We start from the raw sequence: 23,351 nt of genomic DNA on the forward strand, positions 1-23,351 counted from the left end.
ACGCATTAAAAACAAATAAATTTTAAAACTCCTGACGTGATTAATTTCTTTACCACCCACTCTTCAGGAAAGCTTGAATTTCTAGCACTTTTCGGAAACACATTGTTGACAGCCATCAAAAAGTAGCTATTTTAGGACTAATAACCAGCTGCCTGGGTTTACTGTGCTCTCGGCCCAGGCTTCAGCATGGCAATGTGTGTGACCACAGCTGCATGGTATCCCTCACTGGACCCCACTGGCACTCACCAAAGGAGCCCACAAATTCCCTCTCCGACTCCGTTACTGGGGGGCAACCCGAGAAGACCCAGGCACGGCGCGTCTTCTGCTGGTCTTCATCTGAAGGGAGGGCTGGCACTGTGGGTTTCACAGGACGCTAAGGAAGGTCTACGGGCCCGCAGATTAAAACCTAGTGACCTACAAAGCCCCTGCACGGTTGTACAAATCTACTAGTTCATCTGGCCCTTGCTTTTTGAGCTAATAATGTCTTCTCTTTCTTTACCTGCCTTCCATTTTTGCCTACCCCTAGTTCAGACAAGCTGTGATGATAGATCTCATTCTCTGGTGGCTTTCCTCATGGTTATAGGAACTGTCAGGTGCTGCCAAGTAATCCTAATAGCCATCCTTGAGGTGAGTACTGGTCGTATTGTCAGTACAGGAATACAAACAGGAACGAGCCTATTTCATACATTCCCACTTTCACACATTTTTGCTCAGCCAGGGAAGTGCACTGGGCTTTAGTTCTGCCTTGTCACAGTCTGTGTTTTAGTCTGTGCATCTATACAGTGGAAACGACTGTGGTCCTTTTCACCTCACAGGATTGCCTTGAGGAAGATGACCAGTAGTGTCCTTCCTTTCATGCGAGCTCACAGATTCTGGTGCACACACAGAGAGCCCCTCCAGCGAGGGCTGACGGGGCCCTCGCTGTCTACTTGTAGGAATCTGGGGACTCTGGCAGTAGGCAGTGCTCTCGAAGGTGGGTGTTCAGCCCAAGGTAATCCTCTGAGGGGCACTGCAGATCACAGCTTGCCTGGAGCTGAGCAAGCAACGGACAGGAGTGGTGGACAGATATGGCGCCCTTGGCTGTGCGGTCATGCCGTGGCTAAGCTGTAACCAGAAAATCGCAGGCTCTTCACTCTGAACTCCGTGTTTATAGGAAACTGGTATCTCAGAACTCAAAGGCAGATGTCAATTTCCTTCAGCGTGTTGGAGGGCAGCTGCCCGCCTTTGCTCTAACACCGCTCAGCACTGTGGCCGAGGAGCAGTCTCGGGTAGAAAGCTCTGCCCTGCAATGACTGCTGTGGCCATTCAAAGGCCGGGGGCAGTGGGGGGTTTCTGCCCCTTTTCTGGACCATAAAATGAGACCCTTTCAATGCTGGCATGGATGTTAAAGCTCCCTGCACAGCACAGGTGCCCAACATGTATGTTTTCTCTCCATTCCCTTCTACCAGCAAGTCTTAATTGCCTGAGCTGAACTCTGTGGCTTTCCTCAGAGGACTGCCTTCCTCCTCCATAAACTGTCCAGGACCACCTCCACTGGGGAGGGAAGAAGTTTCTCCAGTAACCACTCCCGTCCATGGCTAAGCCCTTCAGACCCCGAAATGACAGCCTGCTCTTGCTGAGTCCCTTGAAGTTTCCCCCACTGCCCCTTCATGAGGAGGCTCTTTGCTATAATGTGAGTGGTTGGCATCAAAGAGAAAAGTTCTCACTGAGTGAGGAAGCCACAGCCTGCTGCAGCTGGCTGAGTGTGCCTGTACCTGGCAGAGGTCAGGCAACTTCTAGTGCCTCCTGAGTCCACAGTAGGCTGGAAGGACTCGAAGGGTGCCGTGGTCTTGCTCCTTTTTCTGTTTGCTTTTGGAAGGGTCTGAGCATCTCAACCTGGCCCCCACACTCCCTGCATTTCTACCATACTGTGAGCTCCTTGAGGTCAGGAGCCTCACTTTCCTCTCATCCCTCATCCCATGGCACAGAGGGGCTTGGTAAATACAGGGTCCGGCAGAAGTAACGCCTGCTTCAGTGTGGTTGCTAGGGTAATAATATGGTTGTAATAATCTATACTTTGAATTTGAACATTGCACGTAAAATGTATGGTGTGCTTCAGTGTGATACTGTTATGTTATGGAATTACATGCTTATGATTTCATAGTAAAAGATTTTGTGATAAAAAGGGGCATTATTTGTGTTGGACCCTGTATTTGTTGTGACTAAGGATGAGGAGAGCAGTGGCAGTGACCAGTTCCCAGTTAGCTTGGAGTTGGAAGCTGCTTCCAATGACCAGGGATGCCTGAGGCAGGGGCTGAGCTCAAGGGCCGTATGGAACGAAGAACAAGGTTCTAATCTGGGCCCTTCTTTCTGTTCACTCCTGCTCCAGGGAGGACGGAGACATACTGAACTACGGAGGAGTGAAAATGGCACCGAATCAGGACAGGAACCTCGGGTTCTAGGCTCAGCTCCACTGCTTTGTGCCTTTACTAAGTTTCTGGAGCTGCACACTTACCATGTACTCTAGGTACTGTGGCTACTGGGGTACAGAACCCAGGAACCCTTGACCTCTGTTCTCAAAGAGTCTGCAGTGCAGTGTGAGAGCTGACAGGAAACCCCTGGTTACAGAACACTGGTACTTGTTATAGGAGGAGTGAACACATGGGCACGTCATGGGAACCTAGGGGGAAGTGCATCTGAATCCAACTGGTGGGCCCTGACCAGTGTGGCTCGGTTGGGTGTCACCCTGCAAAGTGAAAGGTCACTGGTTCCCAGTCAGGGCTCATGCCCAGGTGGCGGGTTAGGTTCCGGGTCAGGGCACCTAAGAGAGGCAATCAATCCATGTTTCTTTTCCTCTTTATCTCTCCCTTTCCCTCTCTCTAAAAATAAACACAATCTTTAAAAAATAAATCCAACTGGCGGGCCAGTGGTTAATAAAAGCTCCCAAGTGGTGTTGACTGAGCTGAGTTTTGAGGGTAAGAGGTGGACCAATTGAACAGATGAGGAGCTATCATTTCAGGTAGAAGAGCCTGAATGAAGAAGGCACAAGGCAGTGAGGTGCAGGCTGGAGCGAACGGTGGGCAGACGGAATCAAAGCTGAGAGGAGACAAACCACAGCAGAGCCTCATGTGCCACACTGCTAAAGAGTCAGCACTCGATCCCTGTAGATAGGGTGAGCCACAGAAGAGGTTTAAATGGGGAACTGCCCCGTCACCGTGAAGGATGGCTCCCAGTGGTTTGGAGCGTGGGCTGGAGGCAGGGAGCAGAGTTAGGCTCCTGCAGTAATAGTAATCCAGGTGAGAGAGGACAGCCTAAATCAGAGGAGGCGGGCTGGGGATCGGAGGGAGCAAACTGAGGAGGTGGAGTGACCAGAAGTGCAGACGGTTGGGAGGAGGGGGACAGGAGAGGAAGGATTCTCACCTGGTGCGGCTGGGTGTAGATGGCGCTGGTGGGGCCATCACCAGGGGAACTCGCAGAATCACGAGAGAAGGCGGAGAGAATGCCAGAAATGTGGCACTGAGGTGCCTACAGAAATGCTCAGGGAAGGCGCCTGGACTAGAGTCTACAGGGTAGCTGAGGTAGGAATGAGACGACTAGAGTGGGAGGGGGTCGTTGAGGAGAGGCAGCTTTCAAGGAAAGGTGCCACGGCATCTGCCAATACAGAATGTGTGCTGTGAGCAGGGAAGGGCAGGGGCCAGGCGAGTGGGGCTGAGCAGGAAGCCTAGCAAGTACCTACTGCTTTTTCAAAAAGTTTATCTGTGACAGGAATAGATAGTGCTACAGCAGAACTCGGTGTTACTGAGGGAGTGTTCTATTTATGATGGTGGGGGAGTGAGCCAGGAGGCAGGGAGAGGCCAAAGGTCCAGGAAGGGCAGGTGAGGAGGATCTGGGGAGGCAAAAGGAGTTGAGAGCGGAGTCTGGTATCAGGAACAGCTGTAGCCACAAGGGCAGTGACAGCCTGGGAGGGGAGGCAGCCTCCATTTCCTGGCCAGGGAATCTGGAAAGCTGCTTACTGAGATTAATGATACAGGAGAGAAAGAAAGGATGCATACTGTGTAAATAAGAGGTGAGGGGATTGGGAAAGAAGCTGAGGTGAAGGCTCAGATGAGGAGAGACCAGGAGTGTGTAAAACATGAGGCTTCATTTCCTTATCTGCAAAGCAGGAATACCCTCGCCCCTTCTACTTAACCAGTTAAGAAGCCAGGAGGTAATGGATATGAAATTTGTCAAGGGTAGATTACAGATGACTGTGGACACCACCCACGGAGAAGCTGCAAGCCCAGCCACCTCAAGTTGAAGCTGTTTGCATGGGCAGCCTTGCCCAAACTTTGCTGTTGCGCTAACCAGTTACCTTGTCAGAGCTCTAAAACACCTCTTGTCAAAAATGCAGTGTTCCCTTTGAAAGCACACCGCACCTAATGTTAAGTGTTTCAAAGAGAAACAATATCCTTGCTTTGAAAGAGGCATGTGGATTTGCTGCATCCATACGAGCAAAGACGTTTCCAACCCCCAGAAACAATCCATTCTCTTTCGTTGTCACCTCCCACTGGGGTGCCCAGCTCACACCAACTCAGCGCAGCTCTTGGTTATAGATTCAGTTTGCCTTACGGAAGTCTCACATATAAGAAAGGTGGGTGCTGTTCTTTATTATAATAATTATTATTTATTATTATTTTGTCTTTTCTGGATGTATTGTCCTGTGTCTGAGTTGTAAGGAATGATGCAGTCCCTCCTTGCTAGTGCCACTCACCAGGCCAGCAGCTGATCTGGGCAGCCTGTGAGTCTGTGGGTAGTTCTTGGAGCTCAGAACCCTTTGCTCGTCTGTCCAGTTAATTCAGGGTTGGTCGCATTAGTGCCCATTCATATTTGAGGGCTCTGAAGAAGGATGGCAAATAGATCTAGGGGAATAGTGACAAAACCAGGCTGACCAGTACTAGGCAGGTTGCCAAATTCTCGCCTCAGTCACCAGAAGGGTGAGGCCATGGTGAGGGGTCGTGGGTCACATCTGCAGAGGCTGGTCCCTCTGGGCCCACTTGTTTGATGTCAGGGGCCATCCTAGGGCCCACGAGTCAAGGGCACCAACTTAGAGTGGGAAGGAGCATGCCATGGACACGGGTGGGCAGCCTGTATATTCCTCCAAGTTGGGGTGATCCAAGTCCCCACGATTTCTGTGTGCAGGGTTGTCCAGCGCCTGGTCACTAGGGGGGCCAGTTGTTCTCACACACACGCAGTGGGGCTCCTTGGCACCTGGCTTATACAGCTTCCTGGGGACGCCAGTCCAGTCTCTGCTCACACCTCCACTGAAGACAAAAGGAAAGGGGGGCACTTCTTAGAAGCATGAACTTGTGAGTCTGTCTGGGAAAGGGAGAGGAGGAAGCAGTGAGCCAAGCCCGGTGAAAAGTAGAGGTGATTCCACTTGCTATCTTGACATCTTCCAGAGGTGGCGGTCTGCTGTGTTCAGCCCCTGAGCCTCGGTGCTCTCCTGACTTCCTCCTGCCTCCCCTGTTTCCTGTGCCTGCCTGGGAGGCAGCGCTCCCTGCATGGGTGGTAACACCCAGGAAAGGCTTTCTCCTGCTGGCCTGTGAGCTTCTCAAAAGCAGTGTTGGGCTCTGATTCTCTCCTCCCTTCCCCGCTATATCCTAGAACTGGGCTGTCTTGGTCTCGGGGTCTTCAGCACTTGGGCAGGGGTGGACAACTGAGGCACAACACAAGGCCTGATAGCCTTCTCTGAGAGGCCCTTCCTGCCCCTTGCACAGGCACAGTCCTTGATGTCACCTGATCCAACACAGCCTGAGCAACCTCCTGTCCTGGGCAGAGGGACCTGGCTCATCTTAGGGTACTGTTTCAGTCTCCCACGGACTCACAAGCCTTGCAAAAGGAAAAAGATATTCTTGGAATTGATACCCCATATGGGTTCCAGTGCTTGGGCCCAGAGTCACCTGCTGTTGGAGAAACTGCCACCCAGTTAGAAGCCAACCCACCTGGAACTGACCCAAGAGCAAGGCTGTTAGGGAAAGGTACTAACATACTTCCCTCCTTCCTTCCAACCATCCATCCCACAGTCGGTGAGCCTTCCTCCACACCCAGTGGAGCTTGCTTCTCCCCGTCCGTCTGAAGAGACAGGTGCAGAAAACTACAGAGTGTGCTGAGGCACAGGGCTAGCGCCAGACTCCTTGGAGCTGGATGATGTGGAAGAGCTTTGTGGGGAAGGCCGAGCTTAAGCAATTCAGTTGTGAAAGCAAGAAGGGGTTACACAAAGACAGAGATGAGGGCTGTGGGGCCAGAGAGGAGGGTAGGCTCTCCAAGCCAGCAAAGTCAAGTATCAAAATGCACACAAGTCTCTTGGCCCCTCCCATAGAGGACCAGTGCTCTCGAAAGCCACCTGCTTTCAGGCTTGCAGCCCAGCAAGGCCCAACTTTTTCCTAGCTCCTCTCCCTGACGTGGGCAGGCTGGGTTCTCACAGCGCCCTGCTTTCGGGAGATGTGATAACATGGGAAACGTGATAACATGTCTCTTCAAAACTGGTGGCCAGGAGAGCAGGGGCTCTCCTTCCTGCTGCTCTCACCCCTGGTTCCCTGAGTGAAGGCAGAGGAAGTGTGTGATGGATACGGTGGCTGGTGGCTTTGACACTCTCACCCACACAAGGAATCAGCCCAAGGAGAGCGAAAGGCATGGTCTCTCCCGGCAGAAGAGGGTGGACCTACACAACTTAGCACTCAGAGGAGTGGCCTTTCTCTGCTAAGCAACAGCAGGTCTTCTGCCCCTTCTGAGGGAGAGCTGGGCTCTTTCTTTGAGGCCCTTGAGGCTGAGGAGTTTTTCAGTTTCTGCCTTCCTTTCCCCCCCGTGTCAGAGCTAAAGGAGATTTGAGGGATTTGAGCTGTATTTGAATGCAGCTGGTCTGATGATGAAAGCAGACATTTTTTTCTCTCTAGCTTCCCCGAACCAACCTGGAATGATCCCCGTGGCATCTGTTCTAACCTGGCCCACTTCAATTCCTTCTTACAGGAAAGGGCTTCTCCATCTAGCCTGTGCTTCCTGGAATTACTCAGGATTTGCAGGGTCTTTAGGACAGCACCTTGGCATCACTGAAAGTGGCCATGCCCACCTCCTCACCTGCCTCCTATAGGCAGGAATACTCTATGCTGACACATAGGAAACTGAAGCCCTTGGCTGTATGAACAGGCCAAAGCAAGCAAAGAAACAGTACTTGTGCCTTTGCATTCCCAGGCCAGGGCTTCTTCAGCAGGGTCTTTGGGGAATTTAAAAAAATTGGGGGAAAAAAAAAGATGCACAGATCTCAACCCTACAATTCTCATCCAGTTGCCTGGAGTGAAGAGCCACTATCGGTGACATTTTTAATTGCCCAGACAATTCTAACATGTAGCCAAAGGAGAGAATCACTGCCCCAAAGCACATGTATTTTGACAAAGTTCCCCTGGGTTAACAATCGACCTCTGGCTTCACCGAATAACACAATGACCTAGAAGCTGGTGGGAGAGAGACGAAAAGCAGCAGCAGGAAGCCCGTGTACCTGTTTGGGGAGCACCAGAACCGGCTGCCCCTGGCTGAGCTCCACTCCGAGTTGCACGGTGGAAACTTGTGCTTCTCTTCCAGCGCCCGTGTCTTTGCCTCCAAGCCCTTGCTGATCTTGGCTTCCACCTGGGTCAGTTCTGGGGTAGGTAGCCCGTCCTCTCCATAGAACCTTCCTATAACCTTTCCTGTGGTGACAGGAAAGTTGAATGTCAGTAACATCGGGAGGGAGTGGCATCAAGGAGAGGCTTAGCTTCTCAAGCAGTGGCTGTCATACTCAAGTTCCCACAGTTTCTGATTTCAGGGCTCCACGGTGGCCTGCTCGGTGCTTACATCTTAGGAACCCACACTGGAGGGACTTATGGCACCTTCTGTCCTGGCGTCTCTCAACATCTGACGAGACTCCACACAGAAGCATCCCTTTTGTAGTTGTGGAGGCTTCTGGTGAGGAAACCATAAACTGTCTCACTTCCAGACATCAGTCCCTGAGAGTGGAACCGTGTGCGAGTCATTTCTCAGGGCCCCACCGTGCTTGAGGCACATGGTGCCTCAGTGATTGATTGACAGATAAACGGCTTACTGTGTAATGTTTCTGTGGCTCAATTCTTCCCAATACTGAAAGGTTCTGTCTCAGTCAACTATAAATGAGTCACTTACTGAGCATTTCCTCAGTGTCAAGTGCTATGCTAGCGCCTCACTGATATTTTATTAACCCTCATAACCACCTGTGAGACAGTAGCCATTATTCCCGCATTCACAGTGGAAGGGGAGGGCCCACGGAACTAGTGAGTGGGTCTGACCCCAGGCGTGTGTTCTCGCCTCCACTGTTCTCTTGCTCAGTCTCCCGGTGGACATAGTGAGTGGAAACTGGATTGAGATAAAATCCCTCCTGGAGTTTGTAAAGGTCTAAGCTAAGGCAACGGCAAGTGGTCAGAGAGCCTGTAGGGCAAAGTCAAAAAGGGCTCAGTTCTCCTTATGTGCAGGAACTTTCATCTCCAAGACCTGAGTGTAAGTGGCCTTCACAGGGCAAGAGAAGCAGCAGAAAGCACTTCTAGGAGCTTTGACTAGGTAGGAGGCAGCAGCGTATACCTGCCCCAGCCACATCTGTCCAACCTTTTCAGTCCCCAAGAACCGACTTAGATTCCAGCAGCACTTACACTCAGTGCACCCACGATTCAGTTCATCCTCTCAAGTTCAGCTCCCTCTGCAGACTTTGCCAACTGTATTATGTCACTTCTGGATTGGGAGCCTTGGGTCTCTCTGCTGCCGCCTCCTTCACATCCAGTGTATGCTTCCATTTGTTTGTGTCTAATCCATTAGCAAGTCTTGTCAGTCTGACCTTTAAAAAACACCAACTCTGTCTAGTCTTTCCATGTTCCACTGCTACTGCCCTGCTCTACGCTACGGATTACAACGGTGGCCTCCCGGTTCATGTTTCCTTCAGCTCATCCCTTCCCACAGTTCCTTCTCCACAGAGCAGCTGGGTAATCACTTGAAAACACCAATACCATGTCCCCTCCGTGCTCCCCACCTCGGGCACTACTGTCCCCTCGGCTAAAAAGCTCTTCTCCAGATCTCAGGGTGGCTGGCTCCTTCTCACCTTCCAGGTCTCAGCTCAACTGCCACCTCCTTCGAGAGACCTAGCACCCTGGCCAACTTCTCTAAAGGTGCCACCCACCCCCCAACATGCATCTCATCAGGTTTATTTTATTCACAGCCCTATCTGGACTTGTCTGATATATTTACTTACTTTTATCTCTCCCTACCCTGACGCCCCAGCACTCCAAACAGCTTAGTACCAAGCATTCACTGTAAGCGCTTGTGAGAATAAATGAAAGGCTCAAGGCCTAGTCCCAGGCCTCCAGTCTCGTTGGCCTGGCACAAGAATTTCTCCTACACAGGGCCCCTGTATGCATGGTGACAAAGCTGTTTTGGTGACTTCAGACATGAGACCTGAAGAGATAGCAGCAGTGGTAGAGGCAACAGAGACAGAGCTGTAGCAGGTGTGTCATGAGAAGGGTGGTCACCACGGGCAGGGTCTCTAAGCCAGTGCTATATCTAGAAAATGAAAGAACATATCTCCCCATTTTCCCTTGAGGCCTGGCCATGTGGCTGCCAAGATGGTTTTCTGGTGGTCTTCACGTCAGTGTGCACCCAGATAACACACCTTTATTCTCTGATGTGTCCTGAGGCTTTCTGGTGCCCTGAGTGAGCCTGACACAACCCCCGCCCCCAAGAGAATGGGCCAACAGAGGGCAGGAACTGCACTCAGCTCCTCCCTGGTCCCCACGAGGACCAGAACTGTAGCTTATCCACAGTAGATACTCGGTATATCCCGACTTTAACTAAAATCCTTAGTTGGAAGCATTTCCAACTATACAACTCCCCCATCTTCCCCCACCCCCACGTTACACTGTTACAACACTTTGCCCACTCAAAGGACTACATTCTTACTCTTTTGTGTTGGGGTTTCTTTTCCTTATTAACCCAGTAATGTTTCAGCCTTGGTTTGCCAACCTTACGGGAAAAAGGGAGAAACAAGCCTCCTGAAAGGTAGATGGGTAGAGGCTGGTCCTTCAGTGGCAGACATGATTGTGGTCTCGGAATGAACTGGGGCAGATTGGGTGGAGACAAAGCAGGGGTCCTACAGGTTGGGCTGACAAAGGCCAACAACGGTGGATGGGCGTGGGGATGAAGACGGAACTTGACAAGTCATGAAAACAGCCATGGCACTGGATGTGGAGGGAGCAGAGGCAATAGTAAAAATGGCAAGATTCTCAGAAAAGGTAAACGAAGTAGTAATGACAGGAGCAGTCACTTAGAGACGTCAGGGGCAGAGAAAGAACTCTTCCAATGCAGAACTGTCCCAAAGGGGAAAGTCGATGGTGTCCAAGCGGGGTTCCAGTGAGCTGTCGGGCCTGCAGGGGACCCCAGCTACCCAGTTGCTGGGACTCACACTTCCTTAGGACACTGGTAAGTGTCTTCCCCTTTAAAAGGTCAGTTCCCCCATGTCTCACCAGTAAATAGCAAGTACAGTGCCCTACACCAGCAGTTCCCAACCTTTTTGGCACCAGGGACCAGTTTCATGGACAATTTTTCCACAGACTGGGGTAGAGGGAATGATTTGGGGATGGTTCAAGCTCACCCCCTGCTGTGTGACCCAGTTCCTAACAGGCCCGGACCAGGACCAGTCCACGGCCCGGAGGTTGGGGACCCCTGCCCTACACAACTGGCTTTAACAACTACTGATGAGCAAAACTTCCACCTGGGACACAATTCATTCAGGATGGACACAAGGTAATGTTTGTCTCCTTAGAGGACAAAATAAAAAGGACATTTGTCAAAACTGCACACAAACTTAGGCTTCAAGCCTTCCAGTGTGCTGAAGCCGGATGCCCAGGATGCAGGAGACAGGGAAGATGCGCCCGGAGAGCTGGTGGTTCAGGGTGGTGCCAGCAGCTGCTGGCTGTGGGGCAAGAGAGGCCAACAGGCAGGCAATCCTCTCCCAAGGTTAAGAGGGAGGGAGATGGGTGCCCCAGCCATTTCCCTCCGGGACTCACTGCCACACTTACAGCCGGAGTTTAAGGTGAAAAGTCCATGGCTATTTTTCAGATTTTAATCTGGAGTCCAAAGCCCCAAAGAATTTTAGTCCCTTAAAAACTTGCAAGAAAACTAAATGAAATCTTTGGAAATCACTTGTGGAATACCTACCAACAAATTCATAATTCTTCTCGTAGAATGACAGCCAATTTTGAAGGGTCAGCATCTCAGAAAATGGCAAGTCAGATACATCATCCACAAGGCCTGCTTCAGAGTAGTCTCCTGTCACAAATGCCCTGGATGCGTCCCGGCCTGCAGGAGAGGTGTTTCCATAGGTCAGCTCGTAAATCACTGACGCTGTTCCAACTCAAGAATCTATTTTCTGAGAAACAGCTGAAAACCCCACTCTCCACCCCAAGCAAATATAATCCCCCTCCTCTGTCATGACTGCTGGTGGACTGTGGACACACATTTTGGCATTTATCACATTCTTTCGTTTACTTTCAGCAATGTTTAATATAGCTGACCATGTTGGCTGGCTTCTATGACACTGCACTCCTGGTTTTCCTCCCCCCTCTCTAGCTCATTCTTCTATTAGCCTCAGGGTCCAATTACTGTCCACCTCCTCTACCCCATCCACACCCTCCTCTTGACAATCTCATCCACTCCCGTGGCTTCACATACCACCTCTACACCAAAGACTGCCTGATGCGTATCCTGACCAAGGCTTCTCTTGAGCTCCAGACCTGTATATCCAACTGTCTACTCAGCATCATTTATGTGTCTCTCAGACATCACTAGTTCAAAATGTCCACACCGAACTAATGGTCACCCCAGCCCCAGAAACGTGCATCTAGTCTAGTGTTCCCTGTCTCGGTGAATATAAACCAGTCGCTGAATCCAGAAAGGTAGTTCTTCACATCTCCTTCATTCCTCACATCCAATCAGTTCTCAAGTCCCGTAATTTCTTCCCAAATAGTTCCTGTATCAGTCTACCTTTCTCCATCTACCACTAAGCAAGTCCAGGCTGTCACCATTTGTCATCTGAACTGCTACAGTAAACCCCTGGCAGTTCTTTCTACATTTGGTCTATCCCCACTCACCTATTTTCCATACAACACTTAGACTGATTACTTTAAACACAAATTGATCATGTCATTCTCTTGCTTAATAATTATCAGTGGCTTCCTTTTGCCCTCTGACAATGTCAAAGTTCTATAACATGTTGTTCAGGACCCTGCACCAGCTGCCACCAGCCTTGCCTTGCCTCTGTGCTCCCTGGCCGCTGGTAACAGCAATATGTTTTCCTTATAACACTCATCAAAAAATAATTCATTAATTGTTTACATGATGCCTATTTAATGTTTGTCTTTTCTACTAGTCTACAAGTTTTATAAGGGAAACATCAAACTCCTTTAGTATTGATTGCTCGGTGCCTGGTAGTGCCTGTTCTTTATTAAATTCTCAATAACTATTGACTGAATAAAACCCAACTGATTTTCAAGAAAGAGTGTCAAAACAATTCGAAGAGGGAAAGAACAGTCTTTCAACAAATGATGCTTGAACAACTGAATAGCCACATACAGAAGAATGAAATTAGATCCTTCCTTATACCATATATAAAATTAACTCAAAATAGATCAACAACCTGAATGCATGGACTAAAATTATAGAACTCTTAGAAGAAAAACGGGTGTAAGTGTTTGTGACCCTGGATTAGGCAATAGTTTCTTAGGATACCAAAAGCACAAGACACCAAAGAAAAAATTAATTGAACTTGATCAAAATTTAAAATTTTGTGCTTTAAAGGACACTATCAAGAAAGTGAAAGACAACCTACAGAATGGGAGAAAATATTTGCAAATCAAATATAGGTATCCACAATATATAAAGAATTCTCAAAACTCAACAATAAAGACAACCCAATTAAAAACTGAACAAAGAATTTGAATAGACGTTTATCCAAGGAGGATATACAAGTGATCAAGAAGCACATGAAAAGATCTCAACACCATTAGTTATTAGGGAAATTCAAATAATCAAAACCATGATGAGATACCATTTTTTTCTTTTTTATTTTTTTTAAAGATATATCTTCAATGGAGGATGCTAGCATTTTTCTAAAAGGATTTATTTATTTATTTGGGAAGGGAGGGAGGAAGAGAGGGAGAGAAACATCAATGTGAGGTTGCCTCTCATGTGCCCCCTAATGGGGACCTGACTAGGAATCAAACCTGCGACCCTTTGGTTTGCAGGCCAGCACAGTCCACTGAGCCATACCAGGCAGGGTGAGATACCATTTCAAACCCATTAAAATGACTATAATCAAAAAGACAAAAAAAGGCAGCCAATGAGTCTGGTGAGGATGTAGAGAAATTAAAACTCTAAACATTGATGGTGAGAATGCACAGTAGTGCAGCCACTTTAGAAAACAATATGGAAGTTTCTCAAAAAGTTAAACATAGAGTTACCTGGCAATTCTATGTAAATACCTAGGTAAATACCCAAGAAAACAGAAAACATGCCCACAAAAACTTACACATGAATATTTATAGCAGCATTATTTGTAATAGGCAAAAGTGGAGACAAGCCAAATTCCAACAAATGATGACTAAACAAAAGTGGCATATTGTACGTGGAATAGTATTTGAGCATGAAATGGAATTGAGTACTGACACAGGGCGATATACAATGGACGAACCGTGAGAACAGTATGTTCAGTGAAATAAGCCGGTCACCAAAGGCTGCATGTATGACCCCGTATATATGAAATGCCCAGGATAGACAATCTTGAAAGACAGAAAGTAGACAGTGGATGTCAGGCGCTGGGGCACAGAGGGGAATGGGGAGTGACTGCTAGTGGATATGGGGTTTCTTTTGAGGGGTGGTAAGAATGTTCTGGAATTAGATAGTGGTGATGTTTGCACAACTTTGTGACAATATTAGAAACCAGTGAATTATACATGTTAAAGGGGTATGTTTTATATGAATTATACCTTAATAAAAACATTGACTGAACAAATGAATAAATGAATTTAATAAATCTGCTTCTCTACTAGACTGTGGGCGGTGGGGAGCATGCTATAATCTTTGGTTTCACAGCACTTGGCACGAGACAGGCTATGTGGCAGTGGTCAGTAATGGGTGTTGAATGAATAGTGGGCACGAAGGAACTCGGCAGACAGTAGAGCACACTACGAAAGAAACATCACCCCAGAAATGCAGGGTTTTATGCTCACACTGTGGATATGGCCATGGCAGCTGCATCAGGCCGGAGCAGGGTAGTGCACCAATAAGCATGCTCTCCCAGCAGATAAAATAAAACCCTTGATTCCAGTCTCAGCTCCACTTCTAACTCACTGTGTAGCCCTTGGTAAATCCCTTCCCTGGCAAATTGAGGAGCTTGGCAACACCAACTGAACTTAATTCCTTCCTGCCTATGCTTCTGTTTCCAAAGTTCTCTCTAAAGACAGGGTAGTGATGCCTATGTAAGTACCAGAAGCAGCTTCCCAATTTCCCTGATAATGAATGACAAGTGGAAAAGGCTTATTTATTATCAGCCTAGTCACTGGCCTTAACTTGCTATGCATTTTTTTCTTTTAATCCGGGAGATGGTCATTCCTCTGGGCTGGTAATAAACTGGTGGTCTTAGCCCAAGTCCTGTTAGTAATTAATTGTGAGGGCTTTGGGCAAATTACATCCTTTAATCCCCTCAGATGTAAAATAGGGTCAGTAGAATAAGCTTCATCTGACAAGTGTTCTTTGAAGCCTAACATAATGAAGAACTGTAAAAGTGACCAGATTCCTTTACACTCTAACCTCATAATCTTTTTTAAGAAAGGCAGACAAGTGCATCTGTACTGGAAGCAAGAACTACACAAACCAATGTTCTATTTTTAAGGTGAAGTTGGGTGGGGAGAAACTTGGATCCGGACATAATGAGCTGACTCGCATTCATCTCTGTGCCCTGAGAACCACGCAGTGTGGCACAAAGCAGGTATCCCTCCGGGGGGTTCTGCCTGTGGGCAATGGGTAACTGACAAGAGGCAGGAGACGTTTCTCCATGGTAAGTCAGGAAGAACGATGGGAAACGACAATAGAAGCCAGTAACAGCTGGCTACGAGTCAGAGACTAGAAAGGATCATGCAGCTGCGCCCGGCCCCCGTGCTGCTCTGATGAATGTGAGAAAAAAAAGCAGATGAATAAATGCCGCGCAGGCGGCTACGCGCCCGCGTGGGACCAAGTAAGGGCGTGAGCCGCCACTGTAATACCTGCGAAGCCACTATAGTGAGCTCCAGGCTCGTAATGCCTCCGGCCAGAGGACACATCGTAGACGCGGCCCAGCAATGCCAAGTAGAGGCCTGGGTCCCCAGGGCCGCCGCGGTAGCGGGCCAACTCCTCGGGTATCAAAAGGCGAAAGCCAGCACGGGGCCGCCACCAGCCCATCAGCCGTGCTGCCACCACTGCGGCCGCCGCTGCGGCCAAGCCCAGTAGGAGCCCGCGCCCGCCGAGTCGCAGCATTTAGACTAGGAGCACTCTCCACGCTCTCGTGACAGCCGCCTCTCCGCCCACAACTAAGATGGCGGAGACGCTGGCTGCGACGTCACCGGCGCTACGCTTTCCCTTGTCCGCCTGTCACTGAAATGACTAAAAGGAAAAAGTCTGGTAAAGCTCACTCTGGGGCTCCGACTATTTCTCGTACTTTTTCAGCACAGCTAGTGAACGTGGAAGGATACCCAGGAACTGAGCAGCGAAAGGCCTTCTTGGCTTGCAGGTTGTCCGCCCCGAACAAAGATGGTGGCAGAGGAGGCTGCGAGATGACGCAGACAACAGGACAGCTGCGCCTTCAAGTAACTCGTAGTTCCACCCTTTGCTGAGGCTGTCTCACGACAGCAGATGGAGTCCGCTTGACGGCGCCTTAGCGACAGCAATCCTCGCTTGACGGCGAGGAAGTCGGAAGCCGCCGCCGCCGTACCCTCCCCGTCCCCGCCCGCCGGGTACTGTCTGAGGTTGACAGGTCGAGGCGGGGAGGAGGCGGCGGCGGCGGCAGAGCCGGGGCGCCCGAGACGGAGACCCCATGGGGAACGCTCCGAGTCACAGCAGTGAAGACGAAGCGGCAGCCACGGGGGGCGAGAGCTGGGGCCCGCACCAGGACTGGGCCGCGGACTCCCGCATGACCCCCGGCCCGGGCCCTGCCGCCCCAGCGCTGCCACCGGCTGCGGCGCTGCTGGAGCCCGCCCGGCTGCGGGAGGCGGCGGCTGCTCTGCGGCCCTCGCCGCCCTGCGAATCTCTGGTGTCCCGGCACCACGGCGCGCTGTTACGCTGGCTGGAAGAGCGGCTGGGCCGCGGCGAGGAGTCCGTCACCCTGGAGCAGTTCCGGGAACTGCTGGAGGCTCGCGGCGCCGGCTGCTCCGGCGAGCAGTTCGAGGAGGTTAGAGCTGGCTGGCGACTGCGGGACAGGGGCAAGGCGGTCGCCCCCAGGGGCGCGAAGAGGTGGGCGGTGGCTTCGGAGTGGCCAGACAGGAACCCGGAGGGTCCAAGAATGGAAGCCGGGACTTACATAGGTGCTTCCAGCCTGTTCCTAACTGGAGACGGCTGCATACTTCTTTAACTTTTATTAGAAATGTGGAAAGCCTAGATCCGGCCGCCCTTGCTCTGAAGAACCGAACAAGACTGGGTGTCTTTGCATTTTGTTGTCATACAGAAATTCGTGCATTTGTCAGAAGCCGGGTCAACTGCTTCTGGAGCTTTCTTATCAGGCTCCAGAACAGCTGAAGGGGAAGGAGGTGTAGTGATCAAGGGAGTGGCAGTGAAAACCATTCTGTTTTATTGGCTGGTGGCACTTTACGGAGCGCCTTCTGAATGCGATCTGGCCACCTAAGAAACGTGGGAGGAGAGTAACATCTGGGAAAACGCATTCTAAGAGCCGTTCTCCTCAAGCAGAAACTAGCATTTCCAAATACACATTTGTGTTTAAATCTTTGAAGAACCATATTTTAGCCTAATTTAAAGGCCCATAGAACCTAAAACTTAGGGGCAACTACCAGGTTTCCTGGGAATACTTGAAATTATACAGTCTTTGGCATAATTACCAACATCATCTCTATTAAATCATTAACGGTACGTCGATATGGCAACAAAATATTGTCCTTGGAAGGGATCTAAGGAATTTTCTGTACTGAAAACTTCATTTTAGAGTTAAGAAGAGAGATGATCCAAGGTCACTCAGTAAATCATTGGCAAAACTGAGACTGTCACTCAGATCTCTTGATTTTTGTTTATCTTATCTCCACTACCTCCTTCTTATGACCCTATTTATTTAACTCCACAGTGTTATAACAAAAAGGTGCTTAATTTTTGAAAATGAGTAAGCCATGTAGACTCTTCAGTGTCAATGAAAGGTGAATACAGAAAGCAGTAAATTTTTTTATGGCATTACAATAAACTACTTGTAATGCCATAAAAAAGTGATGTACACTTTAAAACCAGAGACTTGCAAAATATTTTAAGAATGTTTTCCTGTACATATCCATAATTCAGATAATGTGGCTTGTATGTATCTTACGTTTTCCTTTAAAAAAGACCCGTAAGGCATCTCAACTGTTGAAAACGTTGGTCATATTAAGTGAAGGGCCTCCATTTTTAAATTTTTTCTATTACACTTTACACTCAATATTATTTTGTATTAGTTTCAGGTGTACAGCATAATGATTAGGCAGACATATACTTTACAAAGTGTTCTCCCTGACATTTTACCTGGCACCATACAGAGTTATTATACTGTTATTGACTATATTCCCTCTGTTGTACTTTGCATACCCATGACAATTCCATAACTGCCAATTTGTACTTCTTAATCCCTTCATCTTTTTTTTTAAAGATTTTATTTATTTACTTTTAGAGAGAGGGGACAGAAGGGAGAAAGGGAGAGAAACATCAACATGCAAGAGATACATCAATCAGTTGCCTCTTGCATGATCCCAGCTGGGGACCTGGCCTACAACCCAAGCACTTGCCCTGCCTGGGAATCGAACTGGCAACCTTTCAGTTCACAGGCTGGAGCTCAGTCCACTGAGCCACATCAGCCAGGGCCACTTCAACTTTTCAACCAGTCTGGTAAACCCCTTCCCCGCTGACAACCATCAGGTTGTTCTCTCTGAGTCTGTTTTAGTTTTGTTTGTTCATTTATTTTGTTCTTTAGATTCCACATATAAGTGAAATCATGTGGTATTTGCCTTCCTCTGTCTGACTTATTTCACTTAGCACAGTACTCTCCAGGTCCATCCATGCTGTTTCAAATAGTAAGATTTCATTCTTTTTTTATGGCCAAGTAATATTCCATCGTATACATTGACCGCTGCTTTTTTTTATCCATAGTCTCTTTATAGGCACTTGGTTTGCTTCCATATCTTGGCTATTGTAAATAATGCTGCAGTAAACATGGGGATGCTTGTATTCTTTTGAATTTTAATGTTTTGGGTCTCTTCAAGTATATTCCCAGAAGTGCAATTGCTGAGTCATAAGGCAGTTCTATTTTTAATTTTTTGAGGAACTTCTATTCTGTTTTCTATAGTGGCTGCACCAGTCTGCGTTCCCACCAACAGTGCACAAGGGTTTCATTTTCTCCACATCCTCGCCAATACTAGTTATTTGATGATTTAATGACAATAGCCATTCTGACAGGTGTGAGGTGATATCTCATTGTGGTTTTATTTTGCATTTCTCTGATAATTAGTGACATTGAGTATCTTTTCATATGCCTATTGGCCATCTGTATGTCCTCATTGGAGATGTATCTATTCGGGTCCTCTGCCCGTTTTTAATTGGATTGGTTTTTTTTTTTTTTTTTTTTGGTTGAGTTGTATGAGTTCTATAAATTTTAGATATTTACCCATTATTGGATGTGTCATTGCTGAATATCTTCTCCCATTCAGTAGGTTGTCTTTCTATATTGTTGCTTGTTTCCTTTTCTCTACAAAAACTTTTTAGTGTGATATGGTCCTGTTTGTTTATTTTTTTCTTTTGTTTCCCTTGTCCAAGAAGATACAGTAGAAAAATTATTGCTAAGAGAATATGAGAGATTTTATTCCCTGTTTTCTTTTTAGGTTTCAAGCCTTACATTTAAGTTTTTAATCCATTTTGAGTTTATTCTTGTATATGGTGTAAGAAGGTGGTCTAGTTTCATTTTTTGCATGTATTTGCCCAATTTTCCCAACACCAATTATTGAATAGATTGTCTTTATCCCATTGTAAGTTCTTGCCTCCTTTTTCAAGTGTTAATTGACCATATAAGCATGGGTTTATTTCTGGGCAGTTCTGTTCCATTGATCTATGAGTCTGTTTTTATGCAAGTACCTTGCTGTTTTGATTACTGTAGCCTTGTATAGTTTGATGTCAGGTAGTGAGACACCTGTAACTTTGTTCTTCTTTCTCAATTTTGCTATTCCATGTTTTTGTAATTCCAAGAATGCCCATAATACTTCCATTCTAGCCCTAGGTGTATAATGAGAAAGTGAAGATGTGCAAGAAAACTGTGTGGATCTGTTGAAGGAGTTGGCACTTTTCAGAATTGTCAAAAGAGAATGTAGAGAAAGTGTTTACATTGTGTGACTGACAGGAATAGAGCTACAGGTGAAGTTTACAGGAGTCCTGTAATGTAAAGCCAAGAAGTTCTCAAGGTGTGGTCCAGAAATTATGCAAGGGCTATGACATTATTCATTTGTTCATTGAGCAAATATTTGTTGGCATATACTGAGTGCCAAACACTTGGATGACAGTGCACAAAGCAGGTACTTGCTCTTAAAGAGTATGTAGTATTAAAAGAGACTTACGTTTATCCACCAGTTGATGAGTATTTTCCTTACAGTTTCCCTTACACTTTTCCTGGAGAGTGTAAAAAAAAACCCCAGCAAGAGTATTTAACCTTATCTTGGAACTCAAGAAAGACTTACCCAGGAGAGTAATGCTTCAGCTCAGATTTAAATGATGAAAGCAGACAAGGACAGAAGGTGTTAGCAGTGTTTCAGGCAGAGGAAATTGCAAGCATGAGTTCAGAATCCAGAGAATGGAGAACTGGAAGAATGGTACGATATATTAGGGTCAGACAAAACTGCTCCAAGGGACAGAAAATCCAGTGCAACAGGGGTTTAAACAATAAAGAAGCTTCTTATGTAAAAGCCTAGGTAGGCAGTCCAGGGTTGGTATGGCAGTTTTCACAGATATCAGGGACCTGGCTCTATTCATCCACAACAGTGCTGTCATCCTCCACAGGCACTTTCTACCTAGTGGTCAAAAGGAGTCTTTAAACTATTACTTCCCACATTCCAACAAGCGGGAAAAGAAAGAGGGATGGAAAAGTCCATGCATGCATCCTCTCTTAAGGGCATGGCTCATACCCCATTGGCCCAGATCTAGTCACATAGCTGCAAGGGAGGCTGGGAAAGATCCTTATTCCATGCCCACATTTTCAGCTAAAAATTAGGATATGAATACTGAGGAAGCAAACAGATATTGGGTTATAATTAGCAGTCTTGTCCTCATGTGGCTTCATCATAGAATGCTGCTGGAGGAGAACAAGGTCAGAGAAGTAAGTAGACCAGGACCAGATTGTAGGAGTTCTTTGCATCCAGTATTAAATAAGAGTTTGGAAACAGTGGAGATTTAAATAAAGCACCATGATAGTTGTGGTTGCCTTGTGGGAGAACCAGGTGGAGAGAATGGTCAGAGTAGTTAGCAGATCAGTTAGGAGACTATTTTGACAGATTTGGGGGTGGGGAAGGTTGGGACTTGAGTTTTACTAAAATTTGGTGACTATCACTGGTTATCACTGGTTAGTTGAAGAGAGTGCTTCTAATTCAAAGTGAAGTCTTAGCCAAGGTTTGAAAACCTGATGATTGGGATCATCTCACAGTGGTTGTCCTGTCTACAAGGAAGGGATAATTCTATTTGTAACATAAAAAATAAAGACTAGCCTTGCATTTGATTCTGTGCTTTAGAAATAAATCTGTCCATGCCCTAGCCAGTGTAGCTTAGTTGGTTGGAGCATCATCCTATAAACTAAAAGGTCTCAGGTTCAATTCCCAGTCAGCACACATGGCTAGGTTGCAGGTTTGGTCCTTAGTCGGGGAATGTAAAAGAAGGCAACCAACTGAAGTTTCTATGTTACATTGATATCTCCATCTCTCTCTCCTTCTCTGTTCTAAAATCAGTAAGCATGCCTTCTTGTGAGGATAAGAAAATAATAATACAAGTCTGTCCCTTCACTTCATTGAGTATACATTTCTCTTAGTTAATTCTATATGTAAGCTTCTCTTCATTCATTAAAATTTTTTTATTTATTTATCCATTTCTAGATAGAGGAGAAGGGAGGGAGAGAGGGAAAGAAACATCAATGTGTGGTTGCTTGTTGAGAGTCCCCACTGGGGACCTGGCCTGAAACCCAGGCATGTGCCCTGACTGGGAATCAAACCAGTGACCCTTCAGTTTGCAGTCTGGCGCTTAATCCATTGAGCCATACCAGCCAGGGCCCTTCATTCATTTTATGAAAGCTAGCACCATAGAGCAGGTTATAATTGTTGTACATTTACTGTACATTCTTTATTATTATAATGCTAAGCATTTCCAAGTTTTACATGTTGGTTGTTTGAGCTCCTAATTTGTGTTGCTTTCTATGTCCACCCAGCTGTCTTGCTTTCACATTTCTGTGACCATATCTGCTTGACGTAATGTCCTAAAGAAGTTCTTGGAGTTGTTCATGGACCAAAGTCTGAAATGTTAACATTTTATAGCACAACACGCCTTTTCTTATGGTGGGTGTAGTCCATGGAGAAGGACTCTGGTTTGCTCACTGGGAGCAATATTTAATTGACTCATATGTAAGAGAGAAATAGAGTTAAATTAAATTCTTATTTGGCATCAGAGATAAGAGATTAGATATTTGTGCTTTTAATATGATATGCTTCCAGAAAATCATGTAGACTCTAGGGCAGAAAAAGTGCTTGAACATAAGCTGATAGCAGGTAGTTTGAAGGTAGGAATTTACTATGGATAGGTGTTATTGTATTAATTTGCTAAATTAGCTTTGGTGCCTACTTTGTGAAATTCATTGGGTTGTAAATCCTGAGGGAAGGACTATTTATATTCATTTATTTATTGTCTTAGCACAGTCCTGGCTCATAGCTAACATTTAGTAAGTGTGTACCCCCATAGGGCCTGCAGTTTGATTTAACAGGCTGAATGTGGTACAGTCCTCATTCTCCATCATTGTATTTTATTTTCAATCCGTAACCTTTTAATAATAAGATATTTCTTGATGCTGGAGGAAACAGTTAAATATAATTTTAGTGAAAACTTTAGAAGGCTCTAAGGCTCTTAGTCACTATTGGGTTTAGAGGAAATTTGGAGAAAAATACCATGTGGCATTATCATGTTGGAAGTATTAATCAACTAATTTAAAATGGCTCTGAGCTCAAGAACCATGAAAGTAGAATTATACAGTTGTAATTGTCCACCCCTTGAAGACACAGTGTGAGAGATGTGTGTATGCACCATTAAGATGAAGCAGGCTACCAGCATTGCTTACCCTCAGCTCGGAGCCCACAGGCTCGCCTGCCTCCCTGTCCGACTTCATCTACCTCTGTCCCCCTGCACAGGCCCTGTGCCTTAGCCAGGTGGGATACCTTCCTTGTCCTATGTGTGGACCTTGCTTTTCTCAGTTCTTCAAGATTCTCTGTCTTGGTACTATCACCTGGCCAGGGCCAAGCCTTTCTTGTGGCATGATTCAGATGGCTTCTGTGTAGTGGTGTTCCAGCCACCCCCCTTGAGGTTTTGTTTCCAGTTCTGAATGGGTCAGTTGGCACTTGGAGCACACCATTGGGTCTTGTTTTGCAACTAGGCCGTGAGGCCCCATAGCCACCAAGCAGCCCGTATTACACCAGCACACTGGAAGTTTTCAGTAAGTGATGGCCATTAATGGTGATGAGGCAGTTTAGAAGAGAAGGATCCCAGGTGAACTGGAGGTTATTTTGGTCCTGAGTGCTTTGCTATTGGGGTGGGGTGAGACACAGGGAATGATGGTACTGGCTTCTTTTGGAGAAATTCATGATCCAAGAGAGGTATGGAGGAATGGTCATATCTCTGTTTTGCCTTTTCCTGATTTCCAAAACACCACTTCATCATGTCCTGTCTTGCTTTAGAAAGTTCAGTGTCAAATGTTACTCTGACATGTAGGTCTTTCTGTTCTTTCCACTCCTATTTCCAGTGCTCTTCAGGCAGCCAGCTCCATTCACTGTTTCCCATACATG

The 23,351-nt window shown here is 47.0% G+C and overlaps 2 protein-coding genes across 9 annotated transcripts in view; one reads left to right on the top strand and one right to left on the bottom strand.

Annotated features, from left to right (window-relative positions):
• Positions 1-466: 466 nt before the first annotated feature.
• LOC114515091 (neuferricin) lies at positions 467-15,881 on the bottom strand. 6 transcript variants are annotated; one of them, XM_036033244.1, is made up of 4 exons: positions 15,752-15,881; positions 11,221-11,361; positions 7,511-7,697; positions 467-5,279 (listed from the first exon to the last, which is right to left on the bottom strand). In XM_036033244.1, exons 2-4 carry the CDS (start codon positions 11,273-11,275, stop codon positions 5,063-5,065), a joined length of 459 nt encoding a protein of 152 aa, XP_035889137.1. In that variant the 5' UTR covers positions 11,276-11,361; positions 15,752-15,881; the 3' UTR covers positions 467-5,062. The 6 variants fall into 6 exon arrangements, with proteins under 6 accessions (XP_035889137.1, XP_035889139.1, XP_035889138.1 ...); XM_036033246.1 differs by having other exon boundaries at positions 15,786-15,851; XM_036033245.1 differs by having other exon boundaries at positions 15,726-15,847.
• Positions 15,882-16,000: 119 nt separating this feature from the next.
• ZZEF1 (zinc finger ZZ-type and EF-hand domain containing 1) overlaps positions 16,001-23,351 on the top strand; it is a 112,249-nt gene continuing 104,898 nt past the window's right edge. For 2 of the 3 annotated variants that reach the window (XM_036033239.1, XM_028534605.2), the window contains exon 1: positions 16,127-16,480. In XM_036033239.1, coding sequence (XP_035889132.1) covers positions 16,127-16,480 — 354 coding nt within the window. Of the gene's footprint in view, positions 16,481-23,351 lie in introns of all 3 variants that reach the window. The other variant, XM_036033240.1, reaches the window with a different exon arrangement.

Source organism: Phyllostomus discolor, chromosome 8, assembly GCF_004126475.2.
Source record: "Phyllostomus discolor isolate MPI-MPIP mPhyDis1 chromosome 8, mPhyDis1.pri.v3, whole genome shotgun sequence".
Classification (NCBI taxonomy): domain Eukaryota; kingdom Metazoa; phylum Chordata; class Mammalia; order Chiroptera; family Phyllostomidae; genus Phyllostomus; species Phyllostomus discolor.

What these genes read in the sequence shown, in the direction of transcription:
- LOC114515091 (XM_028534382.2), bottom strand. Translation starts at nt 15,570, where the DNA reads ATGCTGCGACTCGGCGGGCGCGGGCTCCTACTGGGCTTGGCCGCAGCG. An exon ending in TCACTATAGTGGCTTCGCAG is followed by an intron (nt 11,362 to 15,320) that starts GTATTACAGTGG and finishes CCTCTCCTGCAG; the next exon opens with GCCGGGACGCATCCAGGGCA. An exon ending in GAAGAATTATGAATTTGTTG is followed by an intron (nt 7,698 to 11,220) that starts GTAGGTATTCCA and finishes CTGTCACCACAG; the next exon opens with GAAAGGTTATAGGAAGGTTC.